Here is a 23,759-nt window from a genome sequence, read left to right as displayed (position 1 = left end):
TCTCCTAGCTCTTCATATATACTACTTTCTTCTCTGATCCTGTATCCCTCTTGAAATATCCTAGGGTTCCACTGGGGGACCATATGTCCCCAACTAAGATATACTGTTTTAGATAATATTTTGTCTAGTATTGTGAAAAGATATTATTAATCAAGTTATTGAGTGAGCTTCTATGACTACCTTTTTCCCCTTTGGCAGTGCTAGAGATCAAACCCAGGGCATCACATATGCAAGACAGCTCCTACATTCCTGGGGCACCTAATTGTCATCAGAAAGGAGATGGTATACCAGAGCGATAGTACAGTGAGTGGGTAGTGCATTTACTTTGCCCAAGGCCAACCCAGTTTGATCCTTGACATCCCACCAAGCACTGCCAGAAGTAATTCCTGAATGCAGAGGTAGGGAAAACCCTTGAGCACCACTGGGTGTGACCCCTCTCTTGTCCCCCACCCTCTTCCCCCCATAAAAAAGAAAAGAAGAGAAGATATGTTTGAAGTTTTAAGTCTTTTGGATAGGAGCAATAATGTAGCAGGAGTTGGGGGTTAACTACCTTGCACACGGCCTGGATTCAATCCCCAGTACACAGTATGATCTCTGTACCCTGCAGGAGTGATCTTTGAGCGCAGAGCGGGGAGTGAGTCCTGAGATCTTGGATTTTCTGTTCCAAAACAAAAACACAAACAAAAAACATTTGTTTTGCTGAAAATTGTGTCAAGGATAGTATTTTTTTTATGTTACTCTTTTAAAAAAAAAAACAAACTTGAACTGAGTGTAGTATTGGAAAGTTATCTAATATTAAACATTAACTCAAAATTTTCTGTCAAACTAATAAAAATCAAGGAGACTTTTAGAATAATCACGAATCACGACCATCCTGTTATTCGTCGATTTGCCTCGAGCAGGCACCAGTAACGTCTCCTTCATCATAGCCCTGAGATTTTTAAGAAAGTGCTATGTTCAAGGCTCTTTAGGAGAATAATTTATTTATTTAGAATAATTTAGCAACAATTGTTAGAATCAAAACTCTGCTTAAGTATCTTACTTTAGTTACTATGTACTTCTTGTAGAAATTGAAGTTGCAGCTCAGGAAAATGACAAATACATATGTGCAACATGAGGTTTTCTAGAGTTGCGTTCTATTTAAATCTAGGACTCATAAAAATTGTGACTGTGCATAAGATATATGTTTCATCTTATTAAAATAGAACTATGACCTTGAGAATGGACCTTTGCATTGTTTTTCCATTAACCTTTAGAGTAAACTTTGTTTTGCTGAAAATTCTCTACTTGTCACATATCTATAAACAGCAAAAATCTCTTCACACAGAGTACTTAAACATAGAACTTGCTCTTGCACCTGTGTTGTATTTCTCTTGCTTTTTGAACATATCTGGCCACGATATTAATTCTGGGGTATTCCAGTTCTAATAAGTTGTAGTGAGTAGGACTTCCCAAGCAATGATTAAGTAGCCGGGGGCCCCCTCTTGGCAATTCTTGGCCAACCAGGCCAGTATTCAGTGTAAGAGCCCTGCCTCAGGAGACAGTGCTGCTCAGGAGTCTGTGGGTTCCGAGGATTGAATCAGGGTCAGTCATATGCTAGACGTTGACTCAAACTCCTTTACAATATACCTCTTCACCCATGTTACTTGGTAATTTTTGTTTCTTGTTAGGAGTTCTGCCTAGTGATGTTTGGGTGCTGGGCTTCTCCTTGTGGTTCATATAGAGCCAGGGATGGAACCCAACCTCCTACCTGCAAAGCATGTTTTGCAGGCACTCAGCTGTTAAACTATCTGGTCCCCACAGTTCTTTTTGGGTGGGGGGGGGGAGGAGATTTGGCCACATGCATTGGTGCTAATAGCTTTTCCTGACTCGTAGTCAGGAGTGACCTCTAGTGTTGCCAGGGATTTAAACCAGGACAGAGGGGTGCAAGGCAAGCACCTTAATCCCCTATATTATCCGAGAGGGTAATTTTTAAATCTCCTACAGTGCTTAGGGGCTGGAGTGGTGGGGGTAGATGGGAGACGAAATATGTAAAATAGCTACTGGTAGCATCATAAGTGCTACAAATACAGTGAAAAATTTATTTATTTATTTTTTTATCACACCCAGCAATGCTCAGGGGTTACTCCTGGCTTTACACTCAGGAATTACGTCTGGCAGTGCTAAGGGGACCATATGGGATGCCAGGGATCGAACCCGGGTCAGCCGCGTGCAAGGCAAACGCCCTACCGGCTGTGCTATCGCTCCAGCCCCTCAAATTCTTAAGATATGAGAAATGGAGCTTCCAAGAAGTGATCTATGTTTTGGGAATATTTTATCTTGTAGTATTCAATTCGATAGCACAGCGGTAGGGCGTTGGCCTTACAAGCGGCCAACATGGCCGACCCGAGTTCGATTCCTCCGCCCCTCTCGGAGAGCCTGGCAAGCTACCAAGAGTATTCGATATGCCAGACACAGTAACAACAAAGTCTCCAATGGAGACGTTACTGGGCCAGCTCGAGCAAATCGACGATCAACGGGAGGGCCTTTACCTTTACCTTACCTTTACCTTACCAATTCCAGAAAAGTCTGCTGGGAAGGACTAACATTTCAGTCGAGCTTTCAAAACAGACTTACAAACCACAAGGAGGGATGCTAGTAAATTAATTATGATGAATCAATTGTCATATGATTAAACAGAAGGAAATAAATGAGAAAGGGAATGAGAATATTCTAAAATGGAGAAAAACATTAACCTGCAAACTCCAGATATGTGAATCCTAACTGAGATATTCCCCAAATAACTTTTCAAAACTCAGGTGTCAGAGATTGTAAAGGGGTTAAGGTGCTTGCCTTACGTGCAGCTCACCCTGGTTTGTCCCTGGTACAGCCAATAGTCTCCTAAGTACTATCAGGAGTGATCCTTGAACGCTGCTGGCTGTGGCTGAAAAATAGCAAAAATACCAAAAATCGGAAATAATTCAAATGTTTAAAAATAAAGTGAATGTTAGCTATATGATCAATTTTTTTTTTTTCTTTTTGAGTCACACCCGGCGATGCTCAGGGGTTACTCCTGGCTCATGCACTCAGGAATTACTCCTGGCAGTGATCGGGGGACCAGATGGGATGCTGGGAATCGGCCATGTTGGCTGCGTGCAAGGCAAACGCCCTACCCGCTGTGCTATCGCTCCATCCCCCATGATCAAATATTTAACAATGAAAAAATGAACTGTTGCATGTAAGTGTGACTAAGCCATGCAAGATGTTAAATTAACAAAACTAGTTACAAAAAATTGTAATATAGTTTTATGTAATTTATGATGATAATGAAGGTCAAAATTTAAAAATATTTGAAGTTAAAATAGGAAAAGAAGTTACCAAGTGAGAAAATTAGGAAGGTTTCTAAGATAATGGGAATTTCGTGTGTGTGTGTGATGCTGGTAGTCATGCAAATAATTCATTGTGAAAGATTTTATTGGGCCACAAGAGTGCTTTCTTTTGCATACAGTTGACTCAGATTTAAACCCCAGCACTGTATATGTTCCCCTGAGCTCCACCAGAAAGTGAACCCTGAGCACATAGCCAGGGGGAAACACTAAGTGCAGACAGCCAGGTGTGACTCAAAGCACACCTAAGAGAAGTAGGGGCAGAGCAGTAGTGTAAGTGTGTTTGTATATTGCCTTGCATACAACAGACTTAAATTCTATTCCCAGAACCCCATATGGTCCCCAGGCCCCATCAGAAGTGATTCAGGGTATGCCCACCCTCAAAAAAGAAAAAAAACCACCTAGGTTATTATCTAGGTGATAAGTAGGAAAGTTTGACTACAGAAAGAATATAATGTAGGTTGTTCTGTAGAGGATTGAGGGTGTGACCAAAAAGGAAAGAAATCTCTTTTTTGTTTATTCTGATTTCTTTTTGCCTATAAATAAAAGTAGCACTGTCCTCCCTTTGTTCATCAATTTGCTCGAGCAGGCACTAGTAACATCTCTGTTGTGAGACTTGTTACTGTTTTTGGGCATATTTAATACATCACGGGTAACCTGCTAGGCTCTCCGAGAGGGCCGGAGAAATCGAACCTGGGTCAGCTGCATTCAAAGCAAATGCCCTACCCACTGTGCTATGGCTCCAGCCTGTAAATAAAGGTGCTTAAAAATAATATGTTAGGGGCTGGAGAGATTGCACAGCGGGTAGGGCATTTGCCTTGCATGCAGCCAACCCGGGTTTGATTGCCAGCATCCCATATGGTCCCCTGAGCACTGCCAGGAGTAATTCCTGAATGCAGAGCAGGAATAACCCCTGTGCATCGCCGGGTATGACCCCAAAAAAAGCAAAAAAGAAAATGAAAAAAGAAGGAATATATTAGAAGCTGTTGAATAGGAGGTTGGAAATGAAAATAAAGTCGTTAGTTTTAGCAGTATTATAAAAAGACTTTCAGAGCAAGCTATGATAGGTAGAAGGCCTTATATTTCATGCTAGTCATAAAACCAATTTTTCGTTTTGGTTTTACGGCCACACCCAGCAACGCTCAGGGGTCACTCCTGGAGGGCTTGGTGAACCATATATGGTGCAGGGGATTAAACCTGCATTTGCCCCATGGCAATACACTCTGTACTATCTCTCTGGCCCCAGAAACAATTTTTCAAGAGATAACAGAATAATTCATTAGTCTACCCAGCAGTTAGAAGTGCAGGATCTCAGTTCCTACTTCAGACTTCCTCTTCTAGAATCTGTTTAAACAAGATTCCCCAATGATGTCATATGTTGAGAAGCACTATGACTTCATAAAAAATACCCTCCTGATTAACTAGTAATATGTGTTGGAGGAGTCCATGTCTGAATTTGGAAAACTGAGTCTTTCTAAGTAATCTACCACCTCTATAATGAACACTTGTTCAATCACTGAACAATTGTTGAAATTATTTATGTTGGAGTATTTTGGAAGGAAATTGTTTTTTTAATCCCTCAAAATATAGAAAAAGATATTTTAGTGTACTAGAGAGAGTACAGATTTAAGGCACTTGCCTTGCAGTGGACCCTGATTAATCTCTGGCATTATATATGGTCCCCTAAAACATTATCAGGACTCACTGTCTTAGCACACCCAATGTGACCTCAAACCACCCCCACCCCATTTTTAAAAAGGATTCTATTTGGACAATGGTGCAGGGGTTAAGGTGCTTGCTTTGTATCTGGTTCAGATTCCCCCCCCCCCCTTTATTTTTTTTCCAAAATTTGATGCTGGGAAGGTAGCACAGGAGTTAAGGTGCTTACCTTGCACAAATCATTGGCACCACATATGCTCTCTCAAGCACCACCGGGGTATTCCTGACTCAGAACCAGGAATATAGCCTCTGAGCACTGCTGGGTATGACCTAACCACCACCCCTCCCCCCCCAAAAAAAGAAGATTAAACAAGAATACTAAAGTAATAATATTTACTTCTTGATCATATGGTTGTTCTTTGTAAAATTCATTTTTTTATAAAAATGGTAGGAAAATGAATTATGAAATTGGATTGTAAAGAAGCTAGTTGTTATATACACGACTCTTTGTCTTGGTATTTGTGTATTCTTCTTTATCCCATATTAAGTTAATGCTTTACTCTTAGATAACAGAAATTACTATTTCAAATCTTTTGCACGTCAGACATAATACCTCGCAAAATCATTGTCAACATGTAGGTGAGAAAACGAAGATACAGTAATATGTACTAGCATGATACAGATAGATTTTGAACCTAGGACTCAGACTTAAATGCTGATGGCTAATATAGTGCATAAGAGTATCATTCACTTATACTTCAAAATGTGCAGTTCTCCAGGGCTTGTGCAGTGTGGCTCCTTGACCTCAGTTATACAGTTTTACTACCTCTCCCTAGTCTTTATTGGTACAAATTAATTTCTGGTATGAATTTGAATTATTCATGACTTTCTTTTGTGTTTTACTTTAAGATTCTTGGATATCCCAGTCAGCATTATTTCCCCGTAATCAGAAGCAAGAACAGGTGGATTCTTTAGCACCAGTGGCTTCTCTTCCTAAACAGATTTTCCAGCCTTCAGATCAACAGCAACGTATTAAACCAGCTAAAATCATTTGTGCTCATTGCAAAAATCCTTTACAGAAGGGACAGACTGCTTATCAACGAAAAGGATCAGTTCACCTATTTTGTTCTACCACCTGCCTTTCCTCTTTCTCTCATAAACGTATTCCCAAGAAGAGCAATGTAATATGTAAAAAGTAAGCTATATTTTTCAGTGACTCCTTATGGTTGAATACTGATATGTATGTTCTCAAGTAGCAGTGTATGTTCCTAAACAGCATTGTTGGGAACAGTATTTTAAGGTTTATTGAACCTAAAATATCCTAGATAGTGTCAACTGTGGGGATCATCATATTGTATAATTTAAGCAGGAAAACAAGGATATAAGTTGTACAGATAAATCTTCTTGCTACTGCTTTTGCCTTCTCACCTCCTTCTTAATTGTCCCAAATCACAACCAGCCTTTGGATTGTTTCTATAACAGGTTTCTTGTGCTTACATAATTTTTTAAAAATTTGTTTTGTGTTTGGTTCTAGGGCCCCACCCAGCAATGCTCAGGGATTACTCTTGACTCTGCACTCAGGAATTACTCTTGGTGGTGCCAGAATTGGACAAGGCAGTTGCCCTGTCCACAATACTATCTTTGTAGCCCCCAACTTTTTTGTTGGAGGGGCATACCCAGTGATGCTCAGAGGTTACTTCTGGATCCGCACTCAGGAAACTCCTAGCAGTGCTTAGAGGACCAAATAGGATGCTGGGGGATCAAAACCGGGTCAGCCGTTTATAAGGCAAGCACCCTCCCACTGTACTCTCTCTCCAGCCCCTCTTCTAATATTTTTTTTTCCACATTTAGAGACTTTTTTTTTTTTTTAACTTCCTAAGAAGCGGACCTTTAATCCTTGAGGACACTTCTGGTGATACTTGGACAAATGATCTGCTCTGATCCAGCAATGCTTGGGATGGTGCCCGTAGTGCCAGAGATTAATCACTGGTTTCTCATGTGCAAGACATGTATTCCAACCCTTGGCACTCTCTCCAGCTCCTATTTTTTTTTCCCTTTATTGTATTTTATTTTTTTTTAAAGTTGTAGATTTACAATTTTTTGTGCTTTGGTTTCAATTATACAATGATCAGATACCCATCCCTCCACCAGTGCCCATTTTCCACCACCATGGATAATATCCCTCCCACCCCCATCCCCCCATCCCCCCTGTCTCTGTGGCAGGGCAATCCCCTGTGTTCTCTCTCTCCTTTTGGGTGTTGTGGTCTGCAAAAGAGGCATTGAGTGGCAAACATGTTCAGTCCATAGTCTACTTTCGACATGCATCTCCCCTCCTGGGAGGATCCTCCAAACATCCTTTATTTGGTGCTCCCTTCTCTATCTGAACTGCCCTTTCCTCTAGGATACCCGGCTGGCCTCTAAGTTATGGAGTAATCCTCCTGGTGCTGATCTCAGCTATTCTTGGGTATTAATCTCTTACTTTGTTACTTTATATCCCCCAGATGAATGCAATCTTTCTATGTCTATCCCTCTCTTTCTGACTCATTTCGCTTAGCATGATACTTTCCATATTGTACCACTTGTATGTAAATTTCATGACTTCATCTTTTCTAAGAGCTACATAGTACTCCATTGTGTAGATGTACCAAAGTTTCTTTAACCAGTCATCTGTTCTTGGGCACTCAGGTTTCTTCCAGTTTCTGGCTATTGTAAAGAGTGCTGCAATGAACAAACAAGTGCAGATGTCACTTCGACTATACATTTTTGCCTCTCTGGGATATATTCCCAGGAGTGGTATTGCTGGGTCAAATGGGAGCTCAATTTCTAATTTTTTGAGAATCGTCCATACTGTTTTCCAGAAGGGCTGAACCAGTGGACATTCCCACCAACAGTGAAGGAGTGTCCCTTTCTCGCCACATCCACGCCAGCATCGGTTGCTTTTGTTCTTTTGAATGTGGGCTAGTCTCTGAGGTGTGAGATGGTATCTCATTGTGGTTTTGGTCTGCATCTCCCTGATGATTAATGATGTAGAGCATTTTCTCATGTGCTTTTTTGCCATTCGGATTTCTTCTTTGAGAAAGTTTCTGTTCATTTCATTGCCCCATTTTTGGATGGGGTTGGATGTTTTCTTCTTGTGGAGTTTAACCAGTATTTTGTATATCCTGGATATCAACCCCTTGTCAGATGTGTATTCGGCGAATATCCTTTCCCATTCTGTAGACTGTCTTTGTATTTTGGTCACTGTTTCTTTGGAGGTGCAGAAGCTTCTTAGTTTAAGATAGTCCCATTTATCTATCTCTGTTTTCACTTGCTCGGCCAGTGGCGTGGCATCTTTGAAGATACCATTAGCTTCAATGTCATGGAGGGTTTTGCCAACTTTATCTTCAATGTACCTTATGGTTTCTGGTCTGATGTTGAGGTCTTTAATCCATTTTGATCTTACTTTTGTACATGGTGTTAGGCAGAGTTCTGAGCCTATTTTTTTGCATGTAGCCGTCCAGTGATGCCAACACAATTTATTAAAGAGGCTTTCCTTACTCCACTTCTCATTACTTGCACCTTTATCAAAGATTAGATGAGCATATGATTGAGGAGAGATGTCAGTGTATTCAACCCTGTTCCAGTGGTCTGCAGTTCTGCCTTTGTTCCAGTACCATGCTGTTTTAATTATTACTGCTTTGTAGTACAGTTTGAAGTTCGGGAGGTTGATTCCTCCCATTTTCTTTTTCCCAAGAATTGCTTTAGCTATTCGTGGGGGCTTATTGTTCCATATAAATTTCAGGCAGCTCCTATTTATTAACGATTGACAAACCCAAAAGCTAGCTTTTGCTAGATCCAAAACTCACAGGGGATTATTAGCAGTAGAGTATGAGAGAATTAAAACTCTGTTTTTGTTAATATAGTTCTCCTTTATTAAAATGCAGTGTTATCTATTCTTTGTTTCAGGGACACACCTACAAATAAAACTCCTATGGTTCCTACAATGAAGTCAACTGAATCCATCCAGAAATTTTCTAGTACATCTTGTTTAACTCTCTATGAAGATAATCAGGACATTAGAAAAAGAGCACTAAATAAATCAAGATGTACAATCTGTAGTAAACTAACAGAGGTTTGGATTTTTATATTTTAGATAACTGTTATCTAGACTAACAGATATTTTAACCTTTGAGTGCTGTTATATGCTCTGCCATCTATATTATACACATCTTGAATCTGTACAGTGAAAGTTTAAAGAATTGGGATATGAATTATGATTTAACTTACATAGTTAAGTAAAACATCTTTTCCCCCCACTCAGCCCATAGAATTGGATGTACTCAAACAAAACAGTCATTTTATGTTGGATTTTGATTTTAATAGTAATTCTAAATAAAAATGTAGTCTCAACATGGAAGCAAATGATTCTGGTACAGTATCATGTAAAACAAGTGGAATGAAAGTATGCTGATAACTTCACATTTCTTTCTAGTTGCTAACAAAATTAATTTGCATATCGGCAGTCTTCACTATTCATACTTACTAAATTGTTCTTTTGAAGCCATGCAAATCCATGATTCAATTTTATTTCAGTTAACAAAGCTAAAGAAAGGAAGAACTATTTTATTTAATATATACACAGTATATCATACTGAATATGGGTAATATTGATGACCTTTGCCCAGAAGTTCCTAAACATACTTTTAGGGGAGAAAATTGTTTAGCAACCCTTCTAAAATCTACTTTCTTGGACCACAGAGATAGTATAGTGGACATGGTACTTTCCTTGCTTGTGGCTACCCAGATTTGATCCTTGACACTATATATGGTCCCTAAGAATCACCAGGGGTGATCCTTGAGCACAAAGCCAGGACTTAGCCCTGAGCATCTCTAGGTGTGACCTGAAAGCGAACAATAAATCAGTCTTAGGGGAATAAACAGAAATCCTGCTTAATTGTGCCCGAGGCCACCACCACACACCTTGGATTGTTACAGCCCTTACCCTATAGGGTGAAGAGTTGAGAGGTATTGTATACACATAAAAACGCTACCATTACCCCTTGCACAGGTTTTCTGGGGCAGTGAAATTTGAAACCAAGCTGGCGCGCGCGCGCTCTCTCTCTGTCTCTCTATCTCTTTTTCTTTTTCTCCCTCTCTCCTCTCTTCTCTCTCTTTCCCCTCTTTCTCCCTCCATCCCTCTCTCTCACTTTCTTTAGTTGTTATTTTGTTGGCTTTTTGGGACCCCCCACTGCTTGTGGCAGTGCTCTGGATTACTCCTGGCTCGGCCCTCATAAATCACTACTAGTGGTGCTCAGGAGACTGTATGGGAAGCCAGGGAATGAAAGAAAAGCGCCTTCCACTGTACTGTCTCTCCAGTCCATTTTCTAGAATTAAATGTCTCTGAGAAAATTAATACGAGTGTATTGCTTTTTTTTTCTGAGTTAATTTACTAAGAGAAAAATGAAATTAGCTTTTTTTTTTTTAATGAAATTTGCTCTTTCAATCTTTTCTTAGAATACTTCTTTCACTGAGATTTACAGGAGGTTCTTTGTTTCTGCTCGACTGGCATACTTATTTGTCCTGTTTTTTCTTTTAGGTTCGACATGAAGTCAGCGTTAACAATGTAACACATAAACTGTGCAGTAACCAATGCTTTAATAAGTACAGATTGGCCAATGGTTTAACAATGAATTGCTGTGAACAGTGTGGAGAGTACTTGCCTAATAAAAGTGTTGGAAACTTTGTCCTGACCATTGAAGGTCAACAGACAAGATTTTGCTGCCAAGGTTGTGCTAACGAATATAAACAGGTAATTATTTTTAATAGAAGTAATAAATGGCCAAGTATACAATCATTTCCCACTGTTAGCTTACAATATAGATGAATCTCATTTAGTTTGATGTATTTTTTTTGTGTGTATCTGGGCCACATCCAGCCAAAGGGGTTGCTCCTGACTTAGTATTCAGAAATCATTACTGTGGTTCTTGGGGGACAATATGGAATACCAGGCATTGAACCCAGATCGGTTGCCTACAAGGCAAGTGCCCTACCCACTGTAGTATTGCTGCAGCCTGTGTTTGTGGGGTTTTCTTGGAACCCACACTGGTGGTGCTCAGGACTTATTTCTGGCTCTGCCAATCACTCCTGGAAAGCTCAGGGGGCTTTATGGGGTGTTGAGGATTGAACCCGGATGTGCCATGCAGAAGGCAAACTCTCTGGCCAATGTATTATCACTCTGGCCCCCAGTTTATTTATTTATTTATTTATTTATTTATTTATTTATTTATTTCAGGGGGAAAGGGTCACACCTGGTGATGCATAGGGGTTATTCCTGGCTCATGCACTCAGGAATTACTACTGGCGGTGCTCAGGAACATATGGGATGCTGGGCATCAAACCGGGGTCGGCCACGTGCAAGACAAACACCCTGCCCACTGTGCTATCCTCCAGCCCTGCCCCAGTTTGTTTCTATTATCTTTATGCTGTCCCATTTCTTGTGAATATTGAAATCAGTGGATAGTTTATCATAATTTGTAAGTTGGTTTTAATCTCTACTCCTATAAGTAATTATAATACTTAACATTTTATATTTTTATGGACAACTTGTCCATGTTGCACCATATTGTCATCAAAATTTGGTACTGTCCTTTTGACTTAAAGCTGTCCTGTGGGACTAGAGAGATGCAGCATGCAGCATGCAGCATACCTTGCATGCGGCTAACAGGGGTTCAATCCCCAGCAGTTTCCCTGAATAACACCAAAAAAAAGTTGTTTTTTTTTTTACGGGCTCAGAGTGCTGGACTAATTCTTTGCATGTGGAAGCCCAGATTCAATCACATGACACCAGAGTTCACTGAGCACGTCCTACATGTTTTGCATGTGGGAGCCCTGGGTTCAGTCTCTGACACCAGAGTTCACTGAGCACCACTGAGCACATCCTACATGTTTTGCATGTGGGAGCCCTGGGTTCAATCTCTGACACCGGAGTCCACTCAGCACCACTTTACCTCCCCTCAGCATTCAATTCTTGTTCAGAGTGACCATTTCTAACTAGTATTGTTATAGTGGTTTCTTCTCTATCCTAACCAGTCCCACCCCACCACCTCCTAACCTTGTGGGATGCTTCCTACACAGGACCAGTCTTTCTAGCCCTCGTTTCTATTGTCTTTTTTTCCCCCACATAAATAAGTACAATCATTTTATGTCTGTCCCTCTCCCTCTGACTTTTCTTTCACTCAGCATGGTACTCTCCATGTCCATTCATGTCCAAGCAAATTTACTAATTTTATTTTTCCTAACAACTGCGTAGTAGTCCATGGCATAGATATACCATAATTTCTCTACCTACTTGTCTGTTCTCTAGCACTTGGGTTATTTCCAGATTTTCGCTATTGTGAATAATAGTGCAATGAACATAGACTTGAAATCTTAATACATCATGTTATATATTGTAAGTAAATAAGTACAGTTTTACCACTAGTACCTCAGTAAAATAGGAATCCCAATCATGCTATGGCTATATAAGGGTAAATATATCAATAGAATGAACATTCCAAAAAAAGAATCTTCTGTAGTTGTTTTTAAATAAGGTATGGAATCATTTTCATTAATAAAGCAAGATCTCTCCTTTTTTAAATGTTTTTAATGTTTGGTTTTGGGGCCACACCCAGCAATAATCAATAATCCTGACTGCACTCAGGAATCACTCCTGGTGGTGCTCAGGGAACCATATGGAATGCTGGGGATCAAACCCTGCTTGGCCATGTGCAAGACAAGTGCCTTGCTGGGTTTACTTAGCCTCCAAACCTTTTAAATAAATAATGTTAATGCTTAGATTTTTTTGCTATTGCTTTGAAAATTAATGAACCTTGATCCTGTATACAACAATTAATTCAAGGGTTGCAGATGTGACTCCTTGTCTTGAGTCCTTGCCTTGAATGTGTTCCAAGCCAGAATTACCCCCGCCTACGTCTGAGTGTAGTCCAAAAGCAAAACACAGCAAAGAATAATGAACTTGAGATGAATTTAAAATTCATCTCAAAAATTTAAAAAAACAGAACCATTCTTTAATTTATGTATGTATAGTGCAGGGTATTGAATTCAGGGTCTATTACATATAAGATTGATATTCTGCCAGAATTTTATCCCCAACCCTAAACCAAAAATATTCTTGTATTTTTGTGTACCTCTCTAGCCACCTGACAGAAGCTTTTTTTTTTTTCTTTTTGGATCACAGCCGGCAATGCACAGGGGTTACTCCTGGCTCCTGCACTCTGGAATTACTCCTGGCAGTGCTCAGGGGACCATCTGGGATGCTGGGAATCGAACCTGGGTCAGTCGTGTGCAAAGCAAATGCCCTAGCCGCTGTGCCCCAACAGAAGCATGTTTACCCCTTTCTTTTTTGCTTTTTCATTTTTTTAATTTTTTTATTCGGTAGGGCGCTTGCCTTGCATGCAGCCAACATGACCGACCCAAGTTCGATTCCCCCGCCCTTCTCGGAGAGCCCAGCAAGCTACCGAGAGTATCTCGCCCGCACCGCAGAGCCTGGCAAGCTCCCGGTGACGTATTCCATATGCCAGACACAGTAAAAACAAAGTCTCCAATGGAGACCTTACTGGGCCTGCTCGAGCAAATCGATGATCAATGGGAGGGCGTTTACTTGAGATAGACTATTACAAAGTTATTCATGATTGGGTTCCAGTCATACAGTGATCCAATACCCATCCCTCCACCAGTGTACATATCTCAACACCAATGTCAGTTTCCCTCCCACTATCCCCCAACACCCCCGCCCCCCAGCCTGCCTCTGTGGCTGGCACTTTTCTTCTTTCTTTTCTCTCCTTTTGTGCATTATGGTTAGCAATACAGGTACCAAGAGGTCATCGTGTTTCGGGCGTTCAGTATTTTATCAGGAAGATAAGGCTGGAGTAGCTTATTTAACTAGACTGCCAAGGCTTCTAGAAGTAGAGGGTGGTGGGGGGAGGTAGTCCATCCTGACCCCGACAAAGCCTGGAGATTTAAGTTGGAAAATTTTTCAGCACATTATAATTCAGTGAGGTCCATTCAGGACATGGTGGTGATTTGGGATTATGTGAGCAGGCGGCTGGTGCGGGGAGGGGTGTCTCTGCTTGGGCAGACACCAGGTTGACCTGCTCCCTTCTGATTTACCCTGGTCTATTTAGCTTTGTACGGGCTTGTTATTAACTGTTTAACTGTGGCTTTTGATCTCTTTTGAGATTTATTTATGGGTCACTGAAGCAAGACCAGTAGAAGAGCTTTCATGGTGGTGTTGGAGTTGGTTTGTGGGAGTGACTAGTGGTGCTTCCAGTAGTATAGGGAAGTCAGGGAGGTAGACCATCCCAACTCCGAGAAAGCCTGGAGATTCCAGTCACAAAACCCGCATGCCCGAATTTTCAACAGATTAATATCTCAGTGAGGTTTGTTCTAAGATGGTGGAGTGTGGCCATGAGCAAGGTGGCCATTTTGAACTGTGGGAACAGGGACTCTGCTTGGGCGGGCACCAAGCAGACCCGCCCAATCTGATTTGCCCTGGTCTGTTCAACCTTGTGTGGGTCCGAGATTAATTATGGCTTTTGGTGTTTTTTGAGATTTACTTTTGGGTCTATAAGCAAGGCCTATTTATTAATGAGGCCTATTTATTAATTTATTATTTATTATTTGTATAGCTGAGCCAGAAATGGTTTGTGGGTGTGGCTCCCACACACCTAACTTTTGGCTATTTAATTTCTTGGAAAACTTGGTCTCGGGTTGTTAGGGTCTAGCCTTAGGCATAGCGGCAGTTTGCGGGTATTTTCATCATTAGATAAAGATATATGGATTTTAGGTAACCCTGAAAGATTTTTGAAAAACAGTAAATACCCGTAGGTGATTTAAAAGTTATTTTTGTTTTTGATTTTTGAACTACACCCAGTGGTACTCAGTGCTTACTCCTGGCTTTGCTGTCAGGGATCTTGCCTGGCAGTGCTGGGGGACCATACAGGTGCTGGACGTTGAACATGTGTTTGTCACATGCAAGGCAAGCACCTTGCCCATTGTACTATCTCTATGGCTCCTCAGTGAGTCAGACATTAGATTAAAAAAATGGTCATCCTCAGAAGAATATTAGGCTTATATATTGAGTACAATTATTTTAGTCTTAAATTGACACTTAGAGGAGGTTAAAATTGGAAATGTATATAGTCAAAATGTATATCAACCATGTACACAGACTTTTTTGAATAATTATACTGCCTGCCTGGCATTTGTGTTCTTAAAAATAAGCCTGTTCATTTTACAATGCTCATATCAGTAATGTAAAGCAACTTTCTTTCTTTCTTTCTTTCTTTCTTTCTTTCTTTCTTTCTTTCTTTCTTTCTTTCTTTGTCCCACCCGGCGATGCACAAGGGTTACTGCTGGCTCGTGCACTCAGGAATTACTCCTGGTAGTGCTTCGGGGACCATATGGGATGCTGGTAATTGAACCCGGGTTGGCTGCGTGCAAGGCAAATGCGCTACCTGCTGTGCTATTGCTCCAGCCCCAATAATATAAAGTAACTCTTCAGCAGCAGGAAAATGTAGGGATATTATGAAAAACTTATGAAATAGAACTTACATATAACCCCTATAAATCTGCTTCACCATCACCACATTAGCATTTTTTAAAAATGATTAGTAACAGGCCTTTTCACAGTGGAAAACCTTCATTTTATTAGAAAGTTTTAAGCTGAATAGTATTTTGTTCAATGTCAGACTGTGGCAGTGGTTCCACAACTCCAGTGCAAATTGTAATGTATTATTTTACCCTGGTAACCTCTTATACCTGCCATGTCTGATAGTATCATTTTTCATTGTGCTTGATTTAATCTCATCTTTTTTAGTTCATCAAGGTCCCCTAAGTCTATAAGTTCTCTACTAATTTTGTCAGTAAGCAACAGTTGCATTGATTGACCTGGAAATAAAATTTATAAGTGATTAAATAATAGGAAAATGGAAAGTCAGTGAGCTACTCCTCGCCAGTCAGGTTTGTTGCATTCCACCGTAGCTACAGTCACTTTTCTTCTGTAAAATTTTTTAAAAAATTTTTGTTGAGTGTTTACTAAGTGTTCATGATTGGATTTCAGTCATCGGATGTTTCAATACCAGTCCCTTCACCAGTGTACATTTCCTTCCACCAATGCCCTAGTTTCCCCCCTTCGACCACCCCCAATAGCCACAGTTGTGAAGAGCCAGTATAAAGTTATGGAGGTTGTTAAAGACTCCTTCATTGAAAACTACAAGATTAACAAAAATTTGAAAAGGCCCTATATCAGATACAGAAACACTTCTGTTCACCTGGATTGAAGACCAGATAGAAGCATATCTCTCCGCACCATGATCATTACAACCAACACTAAAAGTTTGTTTGCAGTATTGAAAGAAAAGACTGGGCTCAACTATATTGTTGAACTTACTGTTAGCTCTGGGTGGTTTAAGTAATTCAATATTTAGGGTGTTTGCTTTGCACGTAGCTGACCCAGGTCTGATTCCCTGCATCCCATTTGGTCCTGAAATTGCCAGGATTGATTCCTGAATGTAGAACCAGGAATAACTCTGACCATTCCCAGGTGGGACCAAAAAAGCTCCCCCCAAAACCAGTTATTGTTCATTGCATAATGTGATAGTGAGTAGTGAGTCTCTAAGCAATGATGTGAAGGCTGTTAAAAATTTTTTTGGATTCTCTACATAAACTAATTGTGGAAGAAAATTTCTGGCTGGAACAAATCTTATATGGATGAAACTTCTCTATTCTGGAAACAAATGCTAAAAAGACTATCCCTTTCCAGGTTTCAAGGCTTTTAAGGATAGCCTTGGGTGCAAAAGCCACTTTTTTTTTCTTTTTTTTTTTTTTTTTTTTTTTTGCTTTTTGCTTTTTGCTTTTTGGGTCACGCCCGGCGATGCACAGGGGTTACTCCTGGCTCTGCACTCAGGAGTTACTCCTGGCCGTGCTCAGGGACCATATGGGATGCTGGGAATCGAACCCGGGTCAGCCACATGCAAGGCAAATGCCTACCTGCTGTGCTGTCTCTCCAGCTCCCTCAAAATTTTATTTTATCAAAACACTATGAATTACAAAGTTATTTCTAGTTGGGTTTTTGACATACAATGTTCCATCACAGATCCCATCACCAGTGTTCCCAGTTCCCTCTCCTACCCTCCCCCACCTCACCCCAGCCCTAGCTTGCCATCTCGACAGGTACCTTTAAAATTTGGTCATTAACGTTTAGCAAAGGCTACTTTAGTGGTGTGTCATAGTGAGAACCAAAGGCCTCCAAGCATATCAGTAAACAAACTACCAATGTACTACATGAGAAATACAAAGTCATGGATGACATTACTCTTTTAAGATGCACTTCTGAATTGCTCTATCAGTGAAATGAAGAAATGCTCTTCAGAAAATAACAGTTTAAAATAACATTGAATTATGTTCTGTATAATGTGTTGGGCAACTGTGTTATATGCATGTCAGAATGCAGTTACATCAATCTTTTATAGTACACCATACAGCACAACTAGGTTATACAATACAGCCTACTGCTCCTGGGCTATAAATCTGTTTGGCAAAATACTGTACTTAATACTGTTGGAAATTTTAATACAGTGTTTTATTTATTTTTGGGGGTGGGAGTTTCTTTGAGATCACACGTGGTAGTGCTCAGAAAACAGTAGTCAACTGTAGTTTATCACCTGAACTACCTTCCCAGCCCCACACAATGATTTTTGTGCATCTGATCTTCTCAAGACAAAGAAAAGGTACAGAAAAAATAAGGTACTGATGATTTGTATAGGCAGTTATGAACTTAAAAATTTTTAAGGGGACAGAGTAACAGTACAGTTGGCAGAGTGCTAGCCTTGCAGACTGCTGGCCTGGGCTTGATCCCTGGGACCCCATATGGTTCCCTGAGCAGGGTCAGGAGTAAGCCCTAAACATCTCTACTAGATGTGGCCAAAAAAAAAAAAAAGAGCTCTATAGCAGTAGAGAAATTTTTGCATTTTTTTTTTTTTTTTTTTCTATTTTAGACCATTTTCGTAAGACATAAGCACCTATTAGCTGAGGCCTCCAGAGAGTCAGACTAATCACTATCACTGTCTTCTAGGTGCATATATTCTATTGGAGAGTCTTTCAGAACACTAAATTATATAGAGCTATCCTTTTCCAAGACAACATTATCTTTTATTTTTTTGGGGGGGCCACTCCTGATAGTAATGTACAGATTAAGTTTTGCTTTAATCCAAAGAAATAGTACAGCAGGTAAGGTGCTTGTCTTACAATCTAGTTATAGCTTATTTGTGGAAGTGGGGAGGACTTGGAGTCACACCCAGTGAGACTTGATCACTCCGCTGATGCTCTGGAGACCATATGTGGTGCTGAGAATCAATTTGCAGTTGACAACTTAAAGACGTTGTACTGTAAATGTTTGTCTATAGCACTCTAGCACTGTCCTCCCGTCGTTCATCGATTTGCTCCAGTGGGCCCAGTAATGTCTCCATCATGAGACTTGTTGTTACTGTGTTTGGCATCTTGAAATACATCACGGGTGGCTTGCCAGGCTTTGCTGGGCGGGCAAGATATTCTCAGTAGGTTGCCGGGCTCTCTGAGAGGGGCGGAGGAATCGAGCCCAGCTCAGCCTGGCGGCTGCGTCTAGAAAAATTCAGTTGACATCCAGTAGGGTTGGGATCAGATATGTTGCTAACAATTTTTCAGTGCCTAGCTTAACACCTACCGCCGTAATGTCTACCACAATAAATGGTATGGCCCAAGACACTGAGACTTTCTTTTTGGTTTTTTTTTTTTGTTTTTGACCACACCCAGCCATGCTCATGGAGCTACACCTCACTCTGTGTGTAGGAATTACTCCTGGCCGTGTTCAGGAAGCCCATATGGGATGCCAGTGATCAAACCTAAGTCGGTCTTGTGCAAAGCAAATGCCCTATCCAACTGTACTATATCACACTGCTCTCAGTACTGTTATTTTCTAAGTCCTATAACCAAAGGTGGCTATGTTCTAATTGTGGTAATAATAGTAAGAAGGAGAATTAAATTTTTTATCTTTCTCATTGAGAAGTCCATTAATGAGGAAGTCAGTTCATGATTTCTAAAACTAAATGGAAAATATATAACAAATACAGTACTTTATTACTTGGAAATGAATCCACCAGAAAAGTCAAAAGGGAAAATGGGTAAATATCTGTTTAATTAACTAGATTTCATGATGATTCATATTTTGTATTTTATTTTAAAGTGTATTTCTTATTTGAAACACTAAATATTAATCTGTTGCTTCTGATACATTTAATTATACATGTTTCTATTCTCCAGGATCTCTGTGTGGATTTAGTAGTAAACTCCAGCATAAATACTGGGGCATTGAGAGTAAAATAGGGTTTCGTGTTCTCATATTCATACCATTATTTCCTGTGATTTTTTTTTGCCCATCTATCCTCTAATTTTGCTTTTTGGGCTATACATAGCTTAGTTCAGGTATTGCTCTGTCATAGTTCCAGAAGATCACTCCAAGTAGTGCTCTGGTGAACATGTAGTGCCAGGGATCAAATCCAAGCTTTCCACATGCAGAGATCATTACTGGTAGTGCTTGAGGGACTATATGGGGTGCCGGGGATCAATTGTGTGCAAGACCAGGGCCCTACCCAATTTACTATCTATCATTTAAAGTTTTCTTAAACTACATTGTGTAGTGGAGTTTAAGATTTCTACATCGTTCAAGTTCTGCTCTGACAAAAGTCATTGGCTAATACAATTGTATATATCTTGAGTTTTTATTTAATTATCACTAGTGGATTTTTAAATTGTTTCTGTTTCTTGACTGTTATGAATAAGTCGATTCACAGCTCTCTGTTGATGTAGCTTACCATTTCTCCTGAAGTTGGTGGTTCCTAGAGTAACTTAAGAGGAATTGAAAAATTGCTTTGCAAGTCATTTGTGCCATTTTATATTTCCACCAGCATGGTAGGAAAATAGCACTTTTTCCATGCTTTGCCAACACTTGCTATATTTTTATTTTAGGCATCATTGTAGGTAAGAAATGGCATGTGATGATTTTGATTTGTACCTCTTTAATGACCAATTAAGAGCACCATTCAGTGTAATAATTGGGCAGATGTATTTATTTTGGGTTCTTAGTGTCAGCAGTGCTAAGATGATCTATTCTACTTCACTCCAGATTATGGAAACAGATTCTAACAAATTGTCTGCATCAGAAAACAGAAAAAGGAATGCTCCTAGAATAGAAAATGAAAGAAGATTATATGGATCATTGGATATCTGTGTGGAAAAAATAGAGGAAATACCAGAAAAAAAGGAAAAAACTTTAGCACTGCAAGTTTCAGCGGAACGTAATTCAGATTTATCCCTAATCAAACAGGATATGACTTTACCTTCAATGTTATCTATACCTGATAAATTTCAAGAGCAACTGGAAGAAAAAAAATCAGAAGACTCCATTGTACCAGTTATGCTTTCTGCAGATCCAGGTACATGGCCCCGGATTCTGAATATTAAACAACGGGACTCTGTTATTGAAAATGTTCCTCCTCAAGTAAGAAATTTTAACTTTCCAAAGGACAGTACAGGGAGGAAATTTTCAGAAACTTACTATACACGAGTTCTTCCAAATGGTGAAAAAACCACTAGATCCTGGTTACTTTATTCAACTTCAAAAGATTCTGTTTTTTGTCTGTATTGTAAACTTTTAGGGGAAGGAAAAAATCAATTGAAAAATGAGAATGGGTGCAAAGATTGGCAGCATTTATCACATATTCTTAGTAAGCATGAAGAAGGTGAGATGCACATCAACAATAGTGTTAAGTATTCAAAATTAAAGTCTGATTTGGAAAAAAACAAAACTGCAGAACACAGATATCGCGAGAGTGAGAAAAATGATGGTGTGCTGTTATTGTATACATAATTGCTATTATTATATATCTAATACACCTGAAACTTACAGCAAATAAACATGGAAAAATGTCTGAATTCCAAAGCTTACTGGAGTTAATAATCATTAGTACTGAATTGATAAAACCTATTTTCTCCATCTGTTGATTGACTCATTCAAATTGGTATTTGAAGACTGACATTCGATAGGTGTGATTAAATGCGCCTGATTTACCCTGAAAAAGGGAAAGGCAGGCTTATATTTAACCATACCAATTTAAACAAGGCAATTACCTACATAAATGTTGTTGTTCAGGTAAGGTCATTTATAAATGGCTGAAGAACATAATGGATCAGAACTGCAGCTTTTGCAGTTAAACTGAATATTTGTGATACATTTCTTTTTAAGCTAGACAATATCATTTGTTACATTAAAGTGGTATAATTTGCATGTTACGGGTTCAATGTGTAAATATTTGGATTTTTATTATAATAAATGGATATAAAGAGTGTACACTATTTTTATGTTGGTACAAATATACAAAATATTAAAATAAATGCTAAGTCAGCTATTATGTTTTGTTACTCTTCTTACCCCAACCTCCCCCAAGGAGACTACTTACCTGAGCACTGCCAGGAGTAATTCCTGAGTGCAGAGCCAGGAGTGACCCCTGAGCATCGCTGGGTGTGACCCAAAAAGCAAAAAAAAAAAAAAAAACTCAGTTGTTTCAGGTAGGTAGTCAGTGTTGCAAGCATTGTTTTAGTTGTTTGATTTGTCCTGTGTGTGTTGCTAGGAATTGAGGCCAAGGCCTCACACATTCAAGATATGTGCTTTATTGTCATCAGCAGCTTATGTTTTAAATTCTTTAGTTTGTTTTGAGTGGAGGGGAGGCAACATTTGGATGTATTCAGGGATCACTCCTGATGGTGGGGCCATATGGGTTTTGGGGGATCAAGCCCAGATGGGCTGTGTGCAAGACAAGCTCTCTGTCCACTGTTCTATCTTTTTGGCCATTGTTTTATTTTTTTAATTTTTTAAAAAATTTTTATTATTAAAACACCATGAGGTACAGTTGTAGACTTACAAATTTTTGTGCTTGGGTTTCAGTTATACAATGATCAAATACCCATCCCTCCACCAGTGCCCATTCTCCACCACCACTAATCCCAGTATCCCTCCCACCCCCTGCCCGCCCATCCCACCCTGCCTCTGTGGCAGGGCACTCCCTTTTGTTCTTTCTCTCCTTTTGGGTGCTGTGGTTTGCAAAAGAGGACTTCAGTGGCAATCATGTTCGGTCTATAGTCTACTTTCAGCATGCGTCTCCCATCCTGGGCGGATCTTCCTAACACCCGTTATTTGGTGCTCCCTTCTCTGTCTGAGCTGCCTTTACCCCTAGAGTGTGCGGCTGTTGACCCTTGTTTTAAATTCTTTTACGACTGGTTATTTCTAGGATTTTACTCTGAAACAATGTCATAAGAGTCCTGAATGTCATGACTACAGAACAAATTGTTGAAGTGTCTGACTCAAGGAATCTTTGCAGACTGTTAGTGATGCAATGACAAACAATTTTAGAACATACCAGAAAGTCATTTTCATTCATTTATAATCCCCTGAGCCCTGCCAGGAGTGATCCCTAAGTGAGATAAAGCTAGGAGTAAGCAGTCAACATAGCTGGGTGTGACAAAAATAATAATGGGCCATTCTTATGAAAATACTCAAATTATAAAAAAAAGAAAAGAAAATACTCAAATTAGAACCCACCCCAAAAAGTATTACAATTACAAATTGATTCTAGAGATAAAATGAATGATGATTCAGGGGCCAGAGCTTATAATAAGCAGGTAGGGTGTTTTCCCCCAGCTGACCCGAATTTGATCCCTGGCATTCCCCGTGGTCTCCCAAGTAACGTCACAAGTAATTCCTGAGTGCAGAGCCAGCAGTAAATCCTGAACACCTCTAGGTGTAACCCAAAAAGACAAGAAAGGAGGAAAACAGTACAAAAACACCAGTATAAAAAGCATTTGATGGGCCTGATCATACAGAAAATAGGGGTCTTGCCTTGCAAATGGCTAACCAGGTTTAATCGCCAGCACCATATATGGTCTCTTGAGCCTTGCCGCAAGTGATCCCTGAACACAGCCAGTAAGCATTGCTGGGTGTAGTAACCAAAAATAAGCATTTGAGGACTATGAAACAACTCAAATGTTGAAGCACATTCCTACTATGTGTGGTGTCAAATTAGATTTAAAGCACTACATAACCATGCACCCCTCCTTTTTTCCTTTTTTTTTCTTTTTTGAGTCACAGTGATAAGAGAATTAGAGTTACATAGTTGTTCAAGATTAGGTTTCAATCATACAGTGCCCATCACTGCACCAGTGTACATTTCCCTTCACCATTATCTTCAGTTTTCCTCCCATTACCACCTCCCACAAGCCTGCCTCTGGCTGATACTTTTCTTCTCTCTCTTGCTCTTTCTGTTTTTTTGGGCATTATGGTTTGCAATACAGGTATTGAAAAGTTACCTAGTATATATCAAAAGTAATTGCTTATATATATATCTGGTTTGGCTTTACCTTCTTTCAGCACTCAGTGCTTGTCCATAGTGATCTTTTCCAACTGTCATTGTCAAAGTGGTTTATTCTCTCTAACTGCCCTCCACACCCCCAACCCCTGCTTTGTGAAAAGCTTCCAACCATGAGCCTTGTTTTTACTGTCCTTGGGTACTAGTCTCATTTTATGTATGTCCCTCTCCCTCTGACTCCTTTCATTCAGCATGATACACTGCATGTCCATCCATTATAAGCAAATTTCCTGACTTAATTTTC

General features: G+C 39.8%; 1 protein-coding gene across 1 annotated transcript in view; it reads left to right on the top strand.

Annotated features, from left to right (window-relative positions):
- ZMYM5 (zinc finger MYM-type containing 5) overlaps positions 1-21,447 on the top strand; it is a 45,127-nt gene extending 23,680 nt beyond the window's left edge. The window contains exons 4-7 of the mRNA XM_056132959.1: positions 5,934-6,219; positions 8,970-9,135; positions 10,600-10,812; positions 20,221-21,447. Of these exons, the coding sequence (XP_055988934.1) occupies positions 5,934-6,219; positions 8,970-9,135; positions 10,600-10,812; positions 20,221-20,964 (1,409 nt within the window). The 3' untranslated portion in view covers positions 20,965-21,447. The remainder of the gene's footprint in view (positions 1-5,933; positions 6,220-8,969; positions 9,136-10,599; positions 10,813-20,220) is intronic.
- The last annotated feature ends 2,312 nt before the right edge of the window (positions 21,448-23,759 follow it).

Source organism: Sorex fumeus, unplaced genomic scaffold (genome assembly GCF_029834395.1).
Source record: "Sorex fumeus unplaced genomic scaffold, SorFum_2.1 ptg000095l, whole genome shotgun sequence".
Taxonomy (NCBI): domain Eukaryota; kingdom Metazoa; phylum Chordata; class Mammalia; order Eulipotyphla; family Soricidae; genus Sorex; species Sorex fumeus.
Note: the sequence above shows the minus strand (reverse complement) of the source record. Positions and strands in the feature narration are given on the sequence as shown.